Raw genomic sequence first — 19429 nt, forward strand, 5'->3', positions numbered from 1 at the left:
ACAGATATAGACACACTCACACTGATATACCCACACTCACACAGATATACACACTCACACAGATATACCCTCACTCACACAGATATACCCTCACTCACACAGATATACCCTCACTCACACAGATATACCCTCACTCACACAGATATACCCTCACTCACACAGATATACACACTCACACAGATATACCCTCGCTCACACAGATATACCCTCACTCACACAGATATACCCTCACTCACACAGATATACCCACACTCACACTGATATACACACTCACACAGATATACCCACACTCACACAGATATACCCTCGCTCACACAGATATACCCACACTCACACAGATATACCCTCACTCACACAGATATACCCTCACTCACACAGATATACACACACTCACACAGATATACCCTCGCTCACACAGATATACCCTCACTCACACAGATATACCCACACTCACACAGATATACCCTCGCTCACACAGATATACCCTCACTCACACAGATATACCCACACTCACACAGATATACCCTCACTCACACAGATATACCATCGCTCACACAGATATACCCTCGCTCACACAGATATACCCTCACTCACACAGATATACCCACACTCACACAGATATACCCACACTCACACAGATATACACACACTCACACAGATATACCCTGACTCACACAGATATACACACACTCACACAGATATACCCTCGCTCACACAGATATACCCTCACTCACACAGATATACCCTCACTCACACAGATATACCCTCACTCACACAGATATACACACTCACACAGATATACCCTCGCTCACACAGATATACCCTCACTCACACAGATATACCCTCACTCACACAGATATACCCACACTCACACTGATATACACACTCACACAGATATACCCACACTCACACAGATATACCCTCGCTCACACAGATATACCCACACTCACACAGATATACCCTTACTCACACAGATATACCCTCACTCACACAGATATACACACACTCACACAGATATACCCTCGCTCACACAGATATACCCTCACTCACACAGATATACCCACACTCACACAGATTTACACACTCACACAGATATACCCTCACTCACACAGATATACCCACACTCACACAGATATACCCACACTCACACAGATATACCCTCACTCACACAGATATACCCACACTCACACAGATATACACACACTCACACAGATATACCCACACTCACACAGATATAACCTCACTCACACAGATATACACACACTCACACAGATATACCCTGACTCACACAGATATACACACACTCACACAGATATACCCTCGCTCACACAGATATACCCTCACTCACACAGATATACCCTCACTCACACAGATATGCACACACTCACACAGATATACACACTCACACAGATATACACACACTCACAGATATACCCTCACTCACACAGAGATATACACACTCACACAGATATACCCTCACTCACACAGATATACCCTCGCTCACACAGATATACCCTCACTCACACAGATATACACACTCACACAGATATACACACACTCACGCAGATATACACACTCACACAGATATACCCTCACTCACACAGATATACACACTCACACAGATATACCCTCACTCACACAGATATACCCTCACTCACACAGATATACCCTGACTCACACAGATATACACACTCACACAGATATACCCTCACTCACACAGATATACACACTCACACAGATATACACACTCACACAGATATACACACTCACACAGATATACACACTCACACAGATATACACACACTCACACAGATATACACATGCATATACGCACTCACAACTCTCACACAGATATACACACACCAGAAACTCTCCCATACTCACAGATATTTATATACACACACATACATCACAAATGCAGTATAATGTTGGTAAATGTGAAGATATCCGCTTCAGTAGCAAAAATAGAAAGGCCGAATACACGTTTATACCAAACAGGCTATTTTACCGAATAGACTATTATATCAAATGCACTATTATATCGAATACGCTATTATTACGAATACAGGTTTTACCAAATACGTTATTATGCTGAATACACTATTATATCGAATACACTATTATACCGAATACACTGTTATATCAAATACACGACTTTACCGAATACACTATTATACTGAATACACAATTATATCGAATATGTTATTTTGCCGAATACACGATTATTCCGAATTCGTGATTATACCACATACACAATTATACCGAATACACTATTATATCGAATACACTATTATATCGAATACACTATTATATCAAATACACTATTATATTGAATACACTATTATACCGTATACACTATTATATTGAATACACTATTATACCATATACACTATTATATTGAATACACTATTATACCGATAACACTGTTATATCAAATACACTATTATACCGAATACACTGTTATATCAAATACACTATTACACCGAATACACAATTATATTGAATACACTGTTATACCGAATACACTATTATACCGTATACATAGTTATATTGAATACACTATAATGCCGAATACACTCTTATACCGAATACACTATTATATCAAATACACTATTATACCGAATACACTATTATATTGAATACACTATTATACCGAATACACTATTATATCGAATACACTATTATACCGAATACACTATTATACCAAATACACTATTATACCGAATACACTATTATACCGAATACACTATTATATCGAATACACTATTATACCAAATACACTATTATACCGAATACACTATTATACGGAATACACTATTATACCGAATACACTATTATACGGAATACACTATTATACCGAATACACTATTATACCAAATACACTATTATACCGAATACACTATTATACGGAATACGCTATTATACCGAATACACTATTATACCGAATACACTATTATACCGAATACACTATTATACCGAATATGCTATTATACCGAATACACTATTTTATCGAATACACTATTTTATTGAATACACTATTATATCGAATACACTATTTTATCGAATACACTATTTTATTGAATACACTATTATACCGAATACACTATTATATTGAATACACTATTATATCGAGTACACTATTATACCGAATACACTATTATATCGAATACACTATTATATCGAATACACTATTATACCAATTACACTATTATACCGAATACACTATTATACCGAATACACTATTATATCGAATACACTATTATACCGAATACACTATTATACGGAATACACTATTATACGGAATACACTATTATACGGAATACACTATTATATCGAATACACTATTTTATCGAATACACTATTTTATTGAATACACTATTATACCGAATACACTATTTTATCGAATACACTATTATATCGAATACACTATTTTATTGAATACACTATTTTATCGAATACGCTATTATACCGAATACACTATTATACCGAATACACTATTATATCGAATACACGATTTTATCGAATACACTATTATACCGAATACACTATTATATTGAATACACTATTTTATCGAATACACTATTATATCGAATACACTATTTTATCGAATACGCTATTATACTGAATACACTATTACGCCGAATAGACAATTATACGGAATACACGATTATACAGAATACACGATTATACCGAATGCACGATTATACGGAATACGCTATTATGCTGAATACACGATTATACGGAATACGCTATTATACGGAATACACAATTATACCTAATACGCTATTATGCTGAATGTACGATAAATACAGAGTACGCTATTATGCCGAATACACAATTATACGGAATACGCTATTATGCCGAATACATGATTAAAACCGAATGCACGATTATACGGAATACATTATTCTGCTGAATAAACGATTATACGCAATACGCTATTATGCTGAATATACGATAAATACAGAATACGTTATTATGGCGGATACACGATTATACGGAATCGCTATTGTGCCGAATACACGATTAAACGGAATACACGATTATACTGTATACACGATTATACTGAATACACTGTTATGGCGAAGACACGACTATACCAAAGTCGTTATAATGCCAAATACACAATTATACTGAAGACGCGATTATACCGAGGACGCTATTATGCCGAATACACCGATTATATGGAATCCACGTTTATACCAAAGATGGTATTATGCTGAATGCATCAATTATACGGAATACAGTATTATACCAAAGACGCTATTATACCGAATACACTATTATGCCGATGATACGATCATGCCGATTATGCGATTATACCAAATATGCTATTATACTGAATGCACAATTATACCGAATGTACTCATATACCGAATATACAGAATACACGATTATACCGAATACAATATTAAGCCTGATACACTATTATACTGAATACACTATTATACCGAATGCACTCTTCTACCGAATGCGCTATTATGCCTGATACTATTATACTGGAAAGACTGAAGTTTCCATTGAAAAACAAGATATGAAGGAAATACTCTGGGCTGGGAGTTCATTGTGAATGATCCCGTCTCCATCTCCATCACCAGCTAATCTCTGCTGTCATAGAATTTAATTTAGGTTGTATCTGATATAAATTATGCTGAACACACAATGTTATTGGAAAGGCAAGTAGAATTTTCGGGATGTTTTGATCTCTGAATATTTTTCCGTGTGTAATACGGAATTAGATGTTTCTGCAAGGTGACATAATGGGGAGAAAGTGATTCACTCAAAAAATGTGACCTGGTTACTGGCAGGGGGCGAGTTTATGGAATTTTGAAAAGATATTAACTAACATCCCGTTGCAAATTCTATTTTCTGCAGCACGCTATTGTTGAAAATATTACAGCATCTGTCAGTGAAGGCAACGTTTTGGGGTTTGGGAGAGAAGTTTCCAGTTGGGTGCCTGCCTCTCAAATCACCATGGCGACTGAGAGCAATGTGGATGTATTTGAGGATATTGTTACTGAAAGATTGGCGTCTCCCAGTGCGAGTGAAGTTGAGGAACAGCAGCCTGCAGATTGGACCAACGCAACTAAAAATATTCATGTCCCACCCTTCACAGAAGCCACAGGGCCCCAGCACCAGCTTCCTCATACTGCTAGTCCTCTCGATTATTTCAGTTTACTGTGGCCAGCTACTGTCTTTGACACTATTGCAGAAGAGACTAACCGTTATGCTGCACAGTGCCAGGAGAGAGCAGGCAAGAGGGATTCCTTTTGGATTCCCACTGATTCCAATGAAATCAAAGCCTTCCTGGCTATCAACATAATGATGGGCATCAAACAGCTGCCTCGCATCTCTCTGTATTGGAGCCAAGATACTGCCCTGCGCTGCCCATGGATTTCGTCGACCATGTCCAGAGATAGGTTTTGGAAAATGAATCAGTATCTTCATTTGCGGGACAACACAGGGGCCCTAGATAAATCAGACCCCAAACATGACCCAGTCTTTAAAGTCCGAACTCTGATGGAGGTTGTACGTTGCCATTTTGCCCAGTGTTACCGTCCAAAGTGTGAGCTAAGTGTTGATGAAGGCATGGTTGCTTACAAAGGGAGACTGTATTTCAAGCAGTATGCGCCCGGCTAAACCCACAAAGTGGGGTTTGAAAGTCTGGATGGTGTGCGAGGCTGAGACTGGCTATTGCTTAAATTTTAACATCTACACCGGACGGCGCAGGACTGTAACACAAAACAGCCTTGGCTATGATGTTGTGATGGACCTCTGCCACCCTTACTTTCATCGCAATCACCACATATACTTTGATCGCTTTTTCACAAGCCCTACATTGATGGAACATCTCGAGTCCTGTGGGACAAAGTCTTGTTCAACAACACACCTCAACCGCAAGGGGCTGCCCCCTGCAGCCAGGAAAATAATGTTAAAGAAACAAGGTGATGTTCAATTCTTTCAGAAAGGCTCTTTACTATTAACCATTTGGAAAGATAAAAGACAAGTAGCAACACTTTCGACAAATCAAAATGCTAAAATGATTGCATGCTCTGGGACAGTTAAACCTCAAGCCGTGATCGACTACAATAAGTACATGGGTGGTGTTGACCTTTCAGATCAGATGAGAAGCTATTACCCTGTGGGCCGCCCTTCTAAAAAGTGGTGGAGATGTGTTTTGTGGTATTTAATGAACATCACTATTGTGAATGCTTGGCTTATTTTCAAAAGGTCATCCCATGACCCTCCACTCCCAAGTCGCTATGATCACCTCAACTTCAGAACATCTCTGGCCAAGATGCTCCGTGGAGATTATTCAGCAGGTGCGAGCAGGAAAGGGAGACTGTCATTGTCATCGGAAACCAGATACCAAGTGACTTTCTGCAACCCCAACGTGCACAATGTAGTGAAAATAGATGGGCGGAAGAAAGTGTGTCGTGAGTGCTCGAAACACAAACGCAAGACTGAGTCCGGGAGGTCGGTGGAAACATCGTTCAAGTGTGAATTCTGTGATGTTCCATTGTGCAGAATCAGCTGCTTCAAGAATTATCATCAATCTCTGCCTTAACATCACATGCAGAGGCTAGAGATTTCCCAACACTCCATGATTGGCCTGGAGTCTCCAAACATTTACAATCATTCTCCTGGATGTTGCTGAATTCAAAATTTCTCTTTTTCTCATTTTATTTGAACACTTCCATCAAATAGTTACATGAAATGCTGCTTCAAAAGCTAGTGTTTAAAACAAGCATGTTGGACTTTAACCTGGTGTTGTAAACCCTCTTACTGTGCTCACCCCAGTCCAACGCCGGCATCTCCACATCATGAAATACTAGAGATGGGCAAAAGGCTATTTGACTGGGTGATACAGTTATCGGTGGGAAATCTCCAGGAATAGGTCCATGCAGAGTTGGTAACTGAACTCGTTTTCTCAACTGAAATATTCAACTTTTGTCACTGTATTATGCCAAACATGCCAAACAGTATTTTATGCTAATTTCTTTAAGAAGTATTATCATTTCTAGCAGCTTAGCTGTGCTACTCCTGCCCGTTTGTCCTTGGATTATAATTGTGGTATTCAGGTGCTAATATGAAGCTTTTTTCCAGTTAGTCTGTTCTTTCCCAGAGGGGAAAGGTCAGTCAGTAAGGTCACCTGGGAGGTCAGTTTTTGTTAGTGTTACATGTCTATAGATTGGTCGATGCTTCTAAATCCCTGGCTGCTATCCTGCCAGACATGGAAAGTTATATTCCAATTGTTGTGTTGACTATTTGGTGTAGTTTTCGCTAATGAGATATGGGCAATATTTACAGCTGCTGTATTTTTATTTTGTTTAATGTCCTGTTTTGGAAATGAAGAAAGAGCGATCATGTACATGTAGGCCACATGTACTGGTGGATTTTTAATTAGCCAAGAGTATAAATAATCTCCGCTGACTGGGTTTTTAAAGCTGAAGTTTGTGTCTCAATTTGCTCAATAGCTGTCAGATCCCTGGGGATTTTAATGAATTAATGTTTTACTCAAAGATAATAATATTTGTAATGACCAGGGTACGTTGTTCGCCAACTCTTCATTCTTTCAGGAAAGTATCTAATGAACTTGCATCAATTTGAAGTATGATCTTTATGTAACAACAACTATTCTTTAATAAAAATGATTTGATGATCGAGGTGAGATTGATTTATCATTAACACCTTTTGTCCTTTGACAGCTACTGATACTCAGGCTGTCCGAATGGAAAGGTAGCTTCATCCTACCCCAAATTCACTGCTTTTCAAATATTCAGCCCAACTTAATAGAAACTTGTCACAGAATGGTAACATTTTGTAAGGTTTTGTCACAATTGTTGAAGTTGAAAATGACTCCAGTCTATATTCTTGGATCACCAAAGGCCAAGAAACAGCAACTTTACATTGGCTGTGAGAACTTCAGCCACTCACCAGAATATCTTGTCAGCAGGATCTAGGCTAGGACACTGGGGCCGTTGGTGCACTCAAATTATTTTTCTAATTGTTTACTTTGTTTCTGAACAGAAGCGATGGGATATTGGGCTCATGGTGGAGATGTGTGGAGATGAGGAATTGGTTTCGAAAGGGATATTAAACATTTTCACTCACGCTGTTAGAATTCTATCTGTGTGAATATTAATACATCTGCGACCTGGAATCAGTCTTCATTATTATATTTTAAAATTTAAACTACAACTGACATCTTTACTCCTGATCACGACTGATGTCTTGTTTTCTTTTTAATCCAGGGCTTTCTCAAGGGTCTCTTGGTAAGTAGTTTTTTGATATTTCTATCATTTGGGTCAGAAGTAATTTGAAGGAGTGTTAAAATGATGAATGTGAAGATTTGCAATCACCGGTCTATCGGAATCCCCACTCTTTCATTGATTGGCTTTGGTGCAAGCTCTCTCTGTCAGGGGAGGGTGGAGCGCGGGTAACGCTTCTTGTCATTTCCTTTGGCATTGTGTTGGTCTCTGGGGTGCAGGAGGAGATTTACCCCTCACTCCCTCCATTTCTGCTTTGCAATTCTCTCTTTGAAGTTACTTTGGAGTCCATTGGGCAGGAAGAGGTTCTACCAAGTGTTCACCGTCGCATCTTAATCCACCAAATTCCACATGGAGAAGAAGTCAAATTAACTGCAGCCACCGAGGATGTAACGTGAACATTTTCCTGAGAAATAATTGGAGATTCTGCTGATTTTCCATATTTGTTATTCTCCCTCCACATGGTCACACCAGTTGGTAAAATAATTTAATAAAATCACGCGCAGTAAAATTGCAACATCTGAGTTTAAATAGCCACCATGTCTATTTGAATTCAGCTTTTGTGCTCAAATCATCAGATTTCATGAATTCAATTCTCAGCTTGGGGATAGCCTGACTGATGCCTTAAACACTGGCAGTCAAATGGAATGGTTCTGTTATAACCCCCATGGTTATAACCTGATTGGACTCCCCACGGAGCTCACCGAGTACAAACTCCCTCACTGAGGGGCAGAGGCCCAGGAAGGAGCCGGCATCTCGGAATGGGCCCGACTGGGACCTGGACCTTTGCTTTGTTGCTGTGAGGAGGAAATAATGTACTCACCTTTTCAGGATTTCTCATTGACTACAATAGAGTAATTCCTCTCTCTTTTCATTCTTAACCTTTCTTCCTATTCAACATTCTACATAAACTTTGACCTGAGATTTAGAAATCACAGCAGCTGTCTATGTGTACTTTGTTTCCCAGTGATCAAGAAAGAGGCAAATGGAATCATTTTGGAATGTCCACATATTAAAGAATGGGAAAAGGATGGAGTGACATATGAGAAGCTGATGGATAATGGGAATGTGAAACTAGCAAAGCTGTCAGACAGTGACACGGGAGAGTATAGTTGTATTGATGGTCCTGAAAGATCCTCCGTTTCCGTGTTTATCAGACGTAAGTTATTTTCTGTTGACTGTTTGAAGTTGACTCTCGTTAGTCAGAATGTTACTTAAATACTTCTGGATTTTCACTTTCTGATTGGAGCAATTGTCTGATTAATTTGGGAGCTGAACAGATGGCGAGGAGAGTGGGGATTATCTGAATAATGAGAGTAAATGCCCCCCAAGACAAAAAGTTAAAAATAAAAATAAATACGAGAGGTGTTTTATCCTGTTCCTGACTTCAGTTTGTAGGAATTGTGTAGAGCTGGATCCTGGCACCATCTCTGGGATTGTGGTTGGAGACATCATTGCCACCGTCTTCATCGCTTTGGCCATTTATTGTGTGACCACTTCAAAAAAGAACAAAGCTTCTCAAGGTACAATACTGCTTTTATTTTTGCTAATTACTCCTTGACCTGCACTGAAGATATTGATTACACCACGCTGAACTCCCCAATACAATGGCCAAGATAGAGCCAGATTTGATCAGGTTCCACTATGGTTCACTCCTGTCTTGTCTAAGCCAGACTCACTGAGGGAAATCGCTGTGTCTACCTCCATGCATGGCTGGGGCAACCACTCTCACGGTAGGGGAATGGAATCTGTGTGTTCTCAGGCTGACTGACTCCAATCCTACTGCCTTTACTGCTAAGACATCGGTGGGTGCAAGGGAACAGGAGGAGGCCATTCAGCCCCTCATGCAGGTTACACAGGAACAGGAGGAGGCCATTCAGCCCCTCATGCGTGTTACACAGGAACAGGAGGAGGCCATTCAGCCCCTCATGCAGGTTACACAGGAACAGGAGGAGGCCATTCAGCCCCTCATGCGTGTTACACAGGAACAGGAGGAGGCCATTCAGTCCCTCATGCGTGTTACACAGGAACAGGAGGAGGCCATTCAGTCCCTCATGCAGGTTACTCAGCAACAGGAGGAGGCCATTCAGCCCCTTGTGTGTGTTACACAGGAACAGGAGGAGGCCATTCAGCCCCTCATGCAGGTTACACAGGAACAGGAGGAGGCCATTCAGCCCCTCATGAGTGTTACACAGGAACAGGATGAGGCCATTCAGCCCCTCATGCACGCTATACAGGAACAGGATGAGGCCATTCAGCCCCTCATGCACGCTATACAGGAACAGGATGAGGCCATTCAGCCCCTCATGCACGCTACACAGGAACAGGAGGAGGCCATTCATCCCCTTGTGTGCGTTACACAGGAACAGTACAAGCCTTTGAATCTGAGACACCATTCAATTAGATTTGGTCAAGTTTGTACCTCACATACATTCGTCGGTCTCTGTACGATGTTCCTCCTTATTACCCAACAAAAATCTATCAAGCTTAGTTTTGAAAGCCTCAGTTTTTGGGAAGAGTTCCAGACTTCCCCCTGAAGCCGTGTTTCCTGACATCACTCCTGACCATCCTCATTTGAAGGTTTCCTTGTTCTGGCCTCGCCACCCCCATCTGAGGAAGTAGTTTTAGTTTCTCTGGGCAGATTCTCTGGCCCCACGCGTTGTGTTTCCCGGCGGTGGGAGCTGGCCTGACATCGGCCGGCTGATCCTGCCGCAGTCAATGGGATTTCCATTGGATCCGCTCCACGCCACCGGGAAACCCGCAGCGGGGAGCGGAGAATCCCGCTGATCTGAACGGCGGACGTCCCCGTCCTCTGTCTCCACACTATCAAACCTTTCAGCATTTTAAGCATCCCGATTAGATCTCCCCTCAATTGCCCAAACCTATAGAAACCTATATAACCTATATAAGTTCAGTCTGTACACTTTGTCTTATAATTTAACCCTTTAAGTCCCAGGGAGAATCCTGGTGAAAATGCGTCACACCCACTCCTGAGCGGCTATTCCTGGAGATGAACACAGTTCTCCCAGGTGAGCTTGAGTCAGGTAAGCGGTGACATTAACTTTCACCCAGCAACACTGCAGTCTGCATTGTGAAAAGGCCAAGATTGTACTTGCATTTGAAGCTGGCCTGAGTAAGCATTGTTCACAGATTCTCTGATATTTGATGAGTTGTGGAGTTAATTCTTCTGTCTCTCACTGCTTGTGTTTTTCTTCTAGTTTCTGAGAAGCAGAACCTTTTTCCTCCTGATCATAACGATGTGTATCAGGTAAGGATAGTCGGCAGTGAGAGAGTCATTGTGTAAATCAAAGGTTTGGACCAAGTTGTTAAAGTGCAGAGTGCACATCGAGGAAAAGAATTGTGATCCAGTAACTTTCCGACACCATTCCTGAATTCCCTCATCGTTCCCCTTCCCAAATACTTTGAGATTTGTCTTGAATTGAACTACAACCTCCCTGGTCGCAGACACAACATTCTGGCCACAATCTGGGAAGCAAATTGGTAAAGGCAGCAGGATTTAGCTGGGCTCTTGTTCCTCTATCTGACATGTTGCTGGGGAGCTAGTTGATGGAAGTTGGGCTATAGGTAACTAGCTGGCATCAGGTGTGGTACATATGGGGGTGTCTGTGTGCCAACTCCTTCAAACCACAACACACCAGCTGTGAGAACACAAAGGCTCTGTCCGAGAGGCCAACATCGGTGCCTTAATGATGGAGAGTTAAATTTGTACAAATCCCCTGTCTGAATCACAGATTTGCTATGGCACAGAAGGAGGCCATTTGGCCCATTGTGTCTGCATTGAGTCTCCAAATGAGCATCGTGCCTCAGTGCCGTTCCCCTGCCTTTTCCCCATCCTCCTGCACATTGTTTCTATTCAAATAACCATCGATTGAACCGGCCTCCACCACACTTCCAGGCCGTGCAGCCCAGACCCCAACCACTCGCTGGGTGGAGAAGCTTTTCTCACATCACGTTTGCTTCTTTTGCAAATCATCGCTCTCGATCCTTTTACGAGTGGGAACAGTTTCTCCCCGTCAACACCTTTATTAAATCTCTTCTCAGCCTTTTACTCTGAGGGGATCAGTCCCAACCTCTCCAACCTGTCCTCATCACTGAGGTTTCTCATCCCTGGAACCATCCTTACAAACCTCTCCTGCGCTCGCTCCAATGTGTTCCATCCTTCCAGGTTTCCCAACAGTGGCCATTGGATCCCCGGTACCGATGGAATTCGGCACAGGCATAGTCAAATGAGCTGAGTGGCTAGTTAAATATGCTAATGTGATCACACCCAGCAAGGGCAAGATCCGGATCTCCTGGGATTCCATTGAACCTTGTGAGATGTTTCGAGCGTCGTGACTCTCACGAGAGGCGTCTCACGAGATTCGATGGTGCATCACCAAGTCGGGCGAGGCAAGGCTGGTGAATCGTGCACATTATGTCCAGGTGATTAACACTTGCCCTCTATTTAACTGTAACCCACCTCAGCCATCACCATCCAATCAGTATGCAGCTTTGGAAAGGATAGTGTAATGCCCAATGAACCAATCACTGAGCGGTTTGATGGATAGTGCCAACCGATTGGCTTTCCCAAAACCACAGACCTAAAACAATTCCTTTCGATGGAATGAGAGTAAAAATTTTAATAGCTCTGGAAATGGGGAGCATTTTTGATGGAAAGTGGTTAATCTGCATCACACACCTGGGCCTGGGCTTCACACTTATTGGGATCCAATATACAGAGAGGGCCCAGTTCCCAGACCTCAGGGTTGGTGTGAGTGGAATATGAGCCACCTTCCTGAGGAATCTCCCTGTTGGTGCATTGCTCCTGTGACAGGTGAGGCACAGACATCACTGGACAGAGGGGGTGCAGTCCATCATTCCGGGGTCACTGTGAAGGAAGGTGCTGTGGTTCAAATACTGCGAGGGCTGACTGTGCAATGGAGGCAGTGAATATTTGTTCACATTTTCTTTGAATTCTAAATTGTAAAACTGTTGTTTTCTGTTTTGCAGCATCTTGGGAATCGAAGAGGAAGCTGTGAATACAGCCAGCTCTCTCCCCGCCTGAAAATATAAAATACAGACGGCTGACACTGACGGTGCAGAGGCCGTTAGCCTTGCTCACCGTCAGATATCTCATCATTCACTGTTTGCAGCTTGTTAAATCATTTCTTTTAATCTTGGCTGTTGTTGAGGTCAGTTAGAATAACCCAGAGTTATCACCTGATGTGACAAGGTGTGATGCCAGCTATGAACAAGTTAATTGTTAACTAGGAACGTTTATGACTATTTTATGGATTCATTATTCTTTAGTCTGACATCGCACTGCATGGTTTAACTGACAGCTGTTCAGTCAGAGTTAGGATAAAATGGGGGAGACGGGGAGAATGGGGAAAGGGTGGGGCTGTGCGGTGAGTGGGGGAGGGGTGGGGCTCTGGGTGAGGGGAGATGGAGAGGGTGGGTCCTGGGGAAGGGGGATCAGGTTAGGAGAGATGGAAGAGGGATGGAGCTCTGCGGTGGGTGGGGGAGGGGTTCTGCGGTGGGTGGGGGAGGGGTTCTGCGGTGGGTGGGGAGGGGTTCTGCGGTGGGTGGGGGAGGGGTTCTGCGGTGGGTGGGGGAGGGGTTGTGTGGTGGGTGGGGGAGGGGTTCTGCGGTGGGTGGGGGAGGGGTTCTGCGGTGGGTGGGGGAGGGGTTCTGCGGTGGGTGGGGGAGGGGTTGTGTGGTGGGTGGGGGAGGGGTTCTGCGGTGGGTGGGGGAGGGGTTCTGCGGTGGGTGGGGGAGGGGTTCTGCGGTGGGTGGGGGAGGGTGGGGTTCTGTAATTTTTTTCTGTGTCTTTGTTTGTATATTTTTATTTGCATCCAATGCAGCGTTTTTACTGCTGTTTACATATTGTTCTGTCTAACAACAGGGAGTTCTTCCAAACGGAGATATGATTCCATTCTTTCCTGTGATAATTAGTCGTACTTCCCTCCTTATAGAATAAGCAGGAAACAGCAAAAGTGGGAACTTATCTGAACTTAGAATAAATTTTAAGCTTTGCTTCTAAAATTTCTTTAGCTTTTTTGGGGGTGTTTAAAATGCTGAGAGCAGCGAAAAGTGGGGATGGAAACAGTCTATTTTGCTTCAACTGTCAGTAAATGTCCGGAGGAAAAATGGGTTTTGCATCAGGGTTAGGAATATGTCGAATACAATTTCACAGCCAATATTCTGTCCACTAATTGCCCAGAGAGGGAGTGTATGTAGCTGGCTACAGTAATAATGAGTACAGGGATCAGTGGAGACAATGAGGATGAGTTAGTTTATTTCACACAGGCTCTCGCCAGCTGAACGCCTTCAGATGTCACACACAACAATCTTCAGCCAGAAGTGCCGAGTGGGTGATCCATCTCGGTCTCCTCCAGGGGTCCCCAGCATCACAGACTTCAGTCAATATGATTCACTCCACGTGACATCAAGAAACGGCTGAAGGCTCTGGATTCTGCAAAGGCTCTGGGCCCTGACAATATCCCAGCAATAGTACTGAAGACTTGTGCTCCAGTTACACACCTGCCTGTTACAGGCCTGTTACACACCTGCCTGTTACACACCTGCCCGTTACACACCTGCCTGTTACACACCTGCCCGTTACACACCTGCCTGTTACACACCTGCCCGTTACACACCTGCCTGTTACACACCTGCCCATTACACACCTGCCTGTTACACACCTGCCCGTTACACACCTGCCTGTTACAGGCCTGTTACACACCTGCCCATTACACATCTGCCTGTTACACACCTGCCCATTACACACCTGCCCGTTACACACCTGCCTGTTACAGGCCTGTTACACACCTGCCTGTTACAGGCCTGTTACACACCTGCCTGTTACAGGCCTGTTACACACCTGCCTGTTACAGGCCTGTTACACACCTGCCCATTACACATCTGCCTGTTGCACACCTGCCCATTACACACCTGCCCGTTACACACCTGCCTGTTACAGGCCTGTTACACACCTGCCCATTACACATCTGCCTGTTACACACCTGCCCATTACTCACCTGCCCGTTACACACCTGCCTGTTACAGGCCTGTTACACACCTGCCCATTACACATCTGCCTGTTACACACCTGCCCATTACACACCTGCCCGTTACACACCTGCCTGTTACAGGCCTGTTACACACCTGCCTGTTACAGGCATGTTACACACCTGCCCGTTACACACCTGCCTGTTACACATCTGCCCATTACACACCTGCCTGTTACACACCTGCCTGTTACAAAACTGCCCATTACACAGCTGCCCGTTGCACACCTGTTTGTTACACACTTGCCCATTACACACTTGCTCATTACAAAACTGTCCCTTACACACCTGCGTGTTACACACCTGCCCATTACACACCTGCCCATTACTCACCTGCCTGTTACACACCTGCCTCTTACACACTTACCTGTAACACACTTACACATAGCAAACCTTCCCTTAACAAATCTGCTCAGTACACAACTACCTGTTACACACCTGCATGTTACCACTTGCCCGTTACAAAACTGTCCATTAAATACTTGACCATTACACACCTTTCTGTTACACGCTTGCCTCTTACATGCCCTCATGTGAAGTTGACAAAAAATACTGAGGAGATGTGTGATGCTGAGGTGTGGATGTAAATGTGGGGAGACAGTGGCATGATGGGAATATCTCTGGGCTAATAGAGACCCAGGGGAATGCAATGGGTTTCACTCCCGCCAGGGCAAATGGTGAAATCTGAATTCAATAAAAGTCTGGAATTAAAAGTCTAATGATGACCATGAAACCATTGTCGATTGTCATAAAAACCCATCTGGTTCACTAATGTCCTTGAGGGAAGGAAATCTGCCGTCCTTACCCGGTCTGGCCTACACGTGACTCCAGACCCACAGCGATGTGGTGACTCTTACATATCCCCTCAAGGGTCAATTAGGGATGGGCAATAAATGCTGGGAGGCCAACGACACTCACATCCCTGTGAATAAATAATTGTAAAAAGCATAATGGTCAGTTATCTAACCCACTGCCATGTAAGGTTTGTGTGTAATGGGATCTGGTCTGTAAGGGTCGGGTGTAATGGGCTGGGTTTGGGGGGGGGGGGGGGGGCTGGGAGCCAGCAGCTGATGCAAGGTTTGCTGATATATTTTATTGACAGAAGTTGGTGTCTGGACCCTGTGACTTTACTGAGTTCAGCAGCGCATTCTCTCTCCACAATCCCTGTTGTGATGATATTTGTAGCTGTTTTATTATGAAGTCTCTGTGATTGATTTTTAAGTTTGTAGATTTTGAGATCTCTGAAATAAATTGTCTGAAATTCTCATTCTGCACGTGTTTTCATCAATGGCCAGCAAATAATCTAAAATGAAAATGCTGATTAGATGTGTCTGTAACTGGCTCCTGGATAGACTGTTATATCGAGCATCATATTACCGTTCATCTTCCACAAGGCCGTACCAGAGACCAGAGCGCGGGGTTATCCAGCCCTTCCCATGGTGAGATCTTCCAGTCCTGCCGGAGGTGAACACGGCGGGTTCCCCGGCAACGGGTTCCCCGGCAACGGGATCACCGGCAACGGGTTCCCCGGCAACGGGTTCCTCAGCAACGGGTTCCCCGGCAACGGGATCACCGGCAACGGGTTCCCCGGCAACGGGATCACCGGCAACGGGTTCCTCGGCAACGGGATCACCGGCAACAGGTTCCCCGGCAACGGGTTCCCCGGCAACGGGATCACCGGCAGCAGGTTCCCCGGCAACGGGTTCCCCGGCAGCGGGATCACCGGCAACGGGTTCCTCGGCAACGGGATCACCGGCAACAGGTTCCCCGGCAACGGGTTCCCCGGCAACGGGTTCCCCGGCAGCGGGATCACCGGCAACGGGTTCCCCGGCAACGGGATCACCGGCAACGGGTTCCCCGGCAACGGGATCACCGGCAACGGGATCACCGGCAACGGGATCACCGGCAACGGGTTCCCCGGCAACGGGATCACCGGCAACGGGATCACCGGCAACGGGATCACCGGCAACGGGATCACCGGCAGCAGGTTCCCCGGCAGCGGGATCACCGGCAACGGGATCACCGGCAACGGGATCACCGGCAGCAGGTTCCCCGGCAGCGGGATCACCGGCAGCGGGTTCCCCGGCAACGGGATCACCGGCAGCAGGTTCCCCGGCAGCGGGATCACCGGCAACGGGATCACCGGCAACGGGATCACCGGCAGCAGGTTCCCCGGCAGCGGGATCACCGGCAGCGGGTTCCCCGGCAACGGGATCACCGGCAGCAGGTTCCCCGGCAGCGGGATCACCGGCAACGGGATCACCGGCAACGGGATCACCGGCAGCAGGTTCCCCGGCAACGGGATCACCGGCAACGGGTTCCCCGGCAGCGGGTTCCCCGGCAACGGGATCACCGGCAGCAGGTTCCCCGGCAACGGGATCACCGGCAACGGGTTCCTCGGCAGCGGGTTCCCCGGCAACGGGATCACCGGCAGCAGGTTCCCCGGCAACGGGATCACCGGCAGTGAGATCACCGGCAACGGGACTGGGCTGGAGAATCCCTGCGACTGGCGCGAACCGCTCCATGCCGCTCCGACGCCGGTACGCGATTCTCCACAGAGGGGAGAATCTGTGCCAATGGCGCCGGTGGTGTTGGCGCGTCGCCAGTCGGGGGGCGCTCTACGCTGCCAGCCCGCCGATTCTCAGCCTGGGATGGGCCGAGCGGCCGTCGTAAAAAAGCCGAGTCCCACTGGCGCCATCCACACCGGCTCTCAGCCGGCGGGAAGGGTCGGTGGGCGGCCTGTGGGGGCGGTCCAACCTTGGGGGAGGCCTCCGATGTGGCCTGGCCTACGATCAGGGCCCACCGATCGGCAGGCAGGCCTCTCTGGCTGGTGGCCTCCTTTCTTCCACACGGCCCTGTAGCCCGGCGCCATATTGCGTCAGGCCGGTTCGTAGAAGGAGCCACTGCGCAGGCGAGCATTGGCGCCGGTGCGACTGCGAATGTGCGGATCCCGTCGCCCATTCCACGCCCGGATCAGCAGCTGGAGCAGCGTGAACCGCTCCAGCGCCGTGCCGGCCCCCTGTAGGAGCCAGAATTGCTGATCCTGAGGCCGTGTTGACACCGTCGAGAAACGCGACAGAGTTTCCGATGGCATCAACACGTAGCCTCAGGATCAGAGAATCCCCCCCTCTGTGTGTGATGTAGCCCCCCCCCCCCCCTCCCCAGACTGTATCGAGCAAGCCGAGACTCTGCTCTCACAGCTGGCTGAGGATGTGAAGCTGGGTTCTGAGGGTTGAGAGGAGGCTGAGTGTGTGGGAGGTGAATTTCTGATCAGATATTGAGATTGTGTCTGCTGAAACATCTCTGGTTGGCTTTGTGCAAACTGTTAAACTAATCAATAATAATAAATCATTTAAAAATCCCGACAGGCCAGACCCTCTGTCCGTGTTCTCAGTGGGCTGAGCTGGGGGTGGGTGGGCACTGAGAGAAATCAGGAACAGCAAGCCCCCGAGCTTCACCCTTCAGAGCAGCTGGTAAGACAGAGCGAGGTGGGGGCGGAGGCTAAACCTCAACACAAAACCACCACTGAGACTGAGACACGCTCTCAGGGTGGCAACGGTATCATCGCACATTACTGACTCACTGTAGGAACATGTTACTGACACAGGTACATATTAACCCACAGCACTGAAACTGCTAAATGTCATTTCCACTGACACTATCCCATGTGATACACACCCGGGTTGTACCAAACACAGTTTCTGTTTTTCTCAACTCTTGCATTCTCACTCAAGAAAATGAGTTTGTGTTGGCATCACTGCCTGGGCAGCATTTATTACCCATCCTAATTACCCTTCAGACAATTCAGTCAACCACAGTGCTGTGGGTCTGGAGTCACATGTAGATAGAAACATACACGGAAAATAGAAGCGGAGGAGGCCATTCAGCCCTTCGAGCCTGCTCCGCCATTCATTATAATCATGGCTGATCATCAAGTTCAATATCCTGACCCCGCCCTCCCCTCTCACATCCCTCAATCCCTTTAGCCCCAAGAACTATATCTAATTCTTTCTTGAAATTACACAATATTTTGGCGTCAACGACTTTCTGTGGTCGTGAATCCCACAGATTCACCACTCTCTAAGCGAA

At 45.6% G+C, this 19429-nt stretch overlaps 2 protein-coding genes across 3 annotated transcripts in view; both read left to right on the top strand.

Moving 5' to 3' along the window:
- Nucleotides 1–19429, top strand: part of LOC119954458 (T-cell surface glycoprotein CD3 delta chain-like) — a 92107-nt gene that overhangs the window by 16698 nt on the left and 55980 nt on the right. The gene's annotated exons all lie outside the window — the stretch shown is intronic.
- LOC119954459 (T-cell surface glycoprotein CD3 delta chain-like) lies at nt 9030–13627 on the top strand. Its single transcript, XM_038779680.1, has 4 exons — nt 9030–9429; nt 9662–9793; nt 11489–11538; nt 13281–13627. Exons 1-4 carry the CDS (start codon nt 9324–9326, stop codon nt 13341–13343), a joined length of 351 nt encoding a protein of 116 aa, XP_038635608.1. The 5' UTR covers nt 9030–9323; the 3' UTR covers nt 13344–13627.

Source organism: Scyliorhinus canicula, chromosome 19, assembly GCF_902713615.1.
Source record: "Scyliorhinus canicula chromosome 19, sScyCan1.1, whole genome shotgun sequence".
NCBI classification, from domain to species: domain Eukaryota; kingdom Metazoa; phylum Chordata; class Chondrichthyes; order Carcharhiniformes; family Scyliorhinidae; genus Scyliorhinus; species Scyliorhinus canicula.